This window comes from Montipora foliosa, chromosome 10, assembly GCF_036669935.1.
Source record: "Montipora foliosa isolate CH-2021 chromosome 10, ASM3666993v2, whole genome shotgun sequence".
Lineage (NCBI taxonomy): Eukaryota > Metazoa > Cnidaria > Anthozoa > Scleractinia > Acroporidae > Montipora > Montipora foliosa.
This window is the reverse complement of record NC_090878.1, coordinates 3,687,701-3,692,700: the sequence shown is the minus strand read 5'-3', so window position 1 is coordinate 3,692,700 and position 5,000 is coordinate 3,687,701. Positions and strand designations below refer to the sequence as shown.

General features: G+C 41.5%; 1 protein-coding gene across 1 annotated transcript in view; it reads left to right on the top strand.

Moving 5' to 3' along the window:
- Window positions 1-4,985, top strand: part of LOC137972469 (uncharacterized) — a 14,571-nt gene extending 9,586 nt beyond the window's left edge. Inside the window, exons 5-6 of the mRNA XM_068819221.1 lie at window positions 238-867; window positions 3,709-4,985. Of these exons, the coding sequence (XP_068675322.1) occupies window positions 238-867; window positions 3,709-4,370 (1,292 nt within the window). The 3' untranslated portion in view covers window positions 4,371-4,985. The remainder of the gene's footprint in view (window positions 1-237; window positions 868-3,708) is intronic.
- Window positions 4,986-5,000: the final 15 nt, after the last annotated feature.

Genomic DNA, 5,000 nt, shown 5'->3' with positions numbered 1-5,000 from the left:
GCCGCATCAGTAAATATAGCCAATTGGTTTTCCTCCGGCCAGTTGGGATTCTTAACACTTTTTGTTGTTGTTGTTCTGTTCAGTCATTACGTTGGTTATGGTGTTTCATTGGCCCTGAAAAGCCCCTATGGGGAATGGTCAATTAAGTATGTATTGTATCATTGTATTGTATTGTATTGTGGTTAACTTACGAATTTTTCAATTCTGATTATCAACACAATCTCTTTTTAACCATAGAACACAAAAAGATGCCATCAAAGAAAGTTACAGCAGAAAAATGCACTCAGGTCGCAATACAAACCACGAACGCTAGTGTCCAGACTGACGATTTGTTCATAACAGAAGCTGACTATGACAAACTTATCAACAATGTGACAGAGATGAATTTGAGTTCAGAACAACGTCTTGTAAATCACTTTGCTGAGGCTGAACTACCAGGCGGATCAATGAACACTCAGGCACCTGTTTCCTTCGGTACACAGCAAATTGGTCCGTATTTTGCTGCACAGATGTGGCCCAGTATAAGCCAGTACCCAGGCTATGCCAACATGAATATGTATAGTCCATTTCTCCAAGAACCATCCTCAAGTGTTCCTTCGACTATGGCTGTTTCGGATGGTATTTCTAGTCATTCTAATGTTCCATATAATCATAATGTACCTGATATGTGTCATACTTCGAATCCGATGATATCATCTGCTGCATCAGTTCACAAAACCACAAGTTATCAGAAAATGACTATGAACACCACGTCACCTAAGGATATTGTTGATGAGAGAGAAGATTTGGCCATAGAACAGTCACTAAATGACTTTGAAACGATGGAATTGAAGTCTCAGCCTTCGTATGCCTCTGCTTTACACTTAGGTGAGTACATGTACTTTCTTGACTTGTAGTTTAAGGAAAAGCACGTGTTGGAAGATAAAAACGGTAGTTCCCATCTGCGGCCTTTTCCTTTCAGTAAGAAAAGGGGAATCGCAATTGTTTTCTTTAGGTTACGGCAAAACTTTAGGATTTGTTCCAAAGATTCGAAAATTACAACTGAAAGTGAAAGTACTCAGTGCTCAGTAGCTTTCATTTGAATGGTCACACTTTAGCATTTCACCCACAGACTCAAAGTTAGAACCACTTTGTACAGCACCACAGGAAAGTACTGCTCAGTAACTTTCATTTGAATGGTCACACTTTAGCATTTCACCCACAGACTCAAAGTTAGAACCACTTTGTACAGCACCACAGGAAAGTACTGCTCAGTAACTTTCATTTGAATGGTCACACTTTAGCATTTCACCCACAGACTCAAAGTTAGAACCACTTTGTACAGCACCACAGGAAAGTACTGCTCAGTAACTTTCATTTGAATGGTCACACTTTAAAATTTCACCCACAGACTCAAAGTTAGAACCACTTTGTACAGCACCACAGGAAAGTACTGCTCAGTAACTTTCATTTGAATGGTCACACTTTAGTATTTCACCCACAGACTCAAAGTTAGAACCACTTTGTACAGCACCACAGGAAAGTACTGCTCAGTAACTTTCATTTGAATGGTCACACTTTAGCATTTCACCCACAGACTCAAAGTTAGAACCACTTTGTACAGCACCACAGGAAAGTACTGCTCAGTAACTTTCATTTGAATGGTCACACTTTAGCATTTCACCCACAGACTCAAAGTTAGAACCACTTTGTACAGCACCACAGGAAAGTACTGCTCAGTAACTTTCATTTGAATGATCACACTTTAGCATTTCACCCACAGACTCAAAGTTAGAACCACTTTGTACAGCACCACAGGAAAGTACTGCCCAGTAACTTTCATTTGAATGGTCACACTTTAGTATTTCACCCACAGACTCAAAGTTAGAACCACTTTGTACAGCACCACAGGAAAGTACTGCTCAGTAACTTTCATTTGAATGGTCACACTTTAGCATTTCACCCACAGACTCAAAGTTAGAACCACTTTGTACAGCACCACAGGAAAGTACTGCTCAGTAGCTTTCATTTGAATGGTCACACTTTAGCATTTCACCCGCAGACTCAAAGTTAGAACCACTTTGTACAGCACCACAGGAAAGTACTGCTCAGTAGCTTTCATTTGAATGGTCACACTTTAGCATTTCACCCACAGACTCAAAGTTAGAACCACTTTGTACAGCACCACAGGAAAGTACTGCTCAGTAGCTTTCATTTGAATGGTCACACTTTAGCATTTCACCCACAGACTCAAAGTTAGAACCACTTTGTACAGCACCACAGGAAAGTACTGCTCAGTAGCTTTCATTTGAATGGTCACACTTTAGCATTTCACCCGCAGACTCAAAGTTAGAACCACTTTGTACAGCACCACAGGAAAGTACTGCTCAGTAACTTTCATTTGAATGGTCACACTTTAGCATTTCACCCACAGACTCAAAGTTAGAACCACTTTGTACAGCACCACAGGAAAGTACTGCTCAGTAGCTTTCATTTGAATGGTCACACTTTAGCATTTCACCCACAGACTCAAAGTTAGAACCACTTTGTACAGCACCACAGGAAAGTACTGCTCAGTAGCTTTCATTTGAATGGTCACACTTTAGCATTTCACCCGCAGACTCAAAGTTAGAACCACTTTGTACAGCACCACAGGAAAGTACTGCTCAGTAACTTTCATTTGAATGGTCACACTTTAGCATTTCACCCACAGACTCAAAGTTAGAACCACTTTGTACAGCACCACAGGAAAGTACTGCTCAGTAACTTTCATTTGAATGGTCACACTTTAGCATTTCACCCACAGACTCAAAGTTAGAACCACTTTGTACAGCACCACAGGAAAGTACTGCTCAGTAACTTTCATTTGAATGGTCACACTTTAGCATTTCACCCACAGACTCAAAGTTAGAACCACTTTGTACAGCACCACAGGAAAGTACTGCTCAGTAGCTTTCATTTGAATGGTCACACTTTAGCATTTCACCTGCAGACTCAAAGTTAGAACCACTTTGTACAGCACCACAGGAAAGTACTGCTCAGTAGCTTTCATTTGAATGGTCACACTTTAGCATTTCACCTACAGACTCAAAGTTAGAACCACTTTGTACAGCACCACAGGAAAGTACTGCTCAGTAACTTTCATTTGAATGGTCACACTTTAGCATTTCACCCACAGACTCAAAGTTAGAACCACTTTGTACAGCACCACAGGAAAGTACTGCTCAGTAACTTTCATTTGAATGGTCACACTTTAGCATTTCACCCACAGACTCAAAGTTAGAACCACTTTGTACAGCACCACAGGAAAGTACTGCTCAGTAACTTTCATTTGAATGGTCACACTTTAGCATTTCACCCACAGACTCAAAGTTAGAACCACTTTGTACAGCACCACAGGAAAGTACTGCTCAGTAGCTTTCATTTGAATGGTCACACTTTAGCATTTCACCCACAGACTCAAAGTTAGAACCACTTTGTACAGCACCACAGGAAAGTACTGCTCAGTAACTTTCATTTGAATGTTCACACTTTAGGATTCACCAACAGCAAAATAAACAGCACCACATTAAAGTACTGCTCAGTAGCTTGCACTGCGCGATTACACTTAAGGATTTCACTCATAGACTCAAAAGATAAAACCACTTCGTTGTCCATTCTTAGATAAGGAGTGTATACTGTGATAATGTTGAGATTAAAATAAAATGTTATTTTTCAATACTTTGGCAGAAACACAAGGGCTTAGCCAGAAGAGCCAGCATAGCACTAAAAACTACACGATTAATACGCAACCTATTCAACATAAAAGAATTCAAGTCTCCCCGGTTAGTGAGTCTCCACCCCTCCCGGCTCAGACTCCAAGAACATTGAGGTCTGAAAAAGTCGAAACCAGTAACTTCACCAAATGCGACGACATTTCTGTGCTGAGCGGAGCGACTCGGTTGTCCTCAAGCGCTCAAAATGTTGGACCCAAGACGCTGCAAGGTTATCTGGATGTACTGCCTGAAACACAAGAATATAGACAGGCAATTCAGAGTCGAAATCCCGCGAAAGGTTGGAAGCCCCTAGATGGGAAGAATATATCCACGGGGAAAAAAGCAGCTTTCAAGCCAATGTACTGGGATAAGGAAGGGAGAATGCGACATGGAGTTCCCGTGAGGGGGTCGGATAAGTCCGAGGAGTGCTTTAAACACGTGGAAGGAAAAGCCCCGGCTGGTTGCACGTTTGCGCATTCGCGGCTTGGGGACACCCTTCAGTTTATCTGTGTCAAGTGTACTTACGAGCGAAATAGGAATGATTGGTGCTCGGAGAAGACCAAGCATAAACAGTATATATACAACATCGGACCGTATAGGAATTTAGAGGGTGAGATCTGGAAGAAAAGGTCTTGATACCATTAGCATCCCTGGACACCGACAGTACAACTTTGATGAGGGTTCTTATCTGTAAATGAAGTGGAATCAAGGAGAATCAATAAGTCGTTTTTGCTCTCATGGTATTTGATTCACAACTGGGTTGATAAAGTCGATCTCCAATCGGAAAGAGATTGAAAGTGCGTTCCTTGCGTTTTCGCTTTCGCCTGCTCTGATTCGCTTAGACGAAGGGCTAACCGTGATCGCTTATTAATTTTTTTATGTTTGTCCGTTGATGCGTGCTCCGTGATTGGCCAATTCAGTAGGGTCATAATCTACATTACGTGAACCGTCGGCGGTTATCGGGCGGTAAAACCTTACTTGTATTTTCTGTTGCTTTTCCACTTCCGCCTTAAAGTGAAATAGAACGAACTCGGGCCGTAACTTTACGGTGACGCAAAGGGTAAGCTTGACGGTTGTATATTGTGCCGAGTCATTAACGTAGTAACTGCTATTGTTTTTAGTACTGGGTTCATTGTGGCTCGTTGGTTGTTCTGTGGAAGGTTTTCACTGAAAGACGTGTTTACCTTGTCAGCCAAGTTAACGTTTTAAACACGATAGTAAGTTTGTGTTAAGTAAAGATCAGTGTAAGCCTCTAAAGCTGAAGCT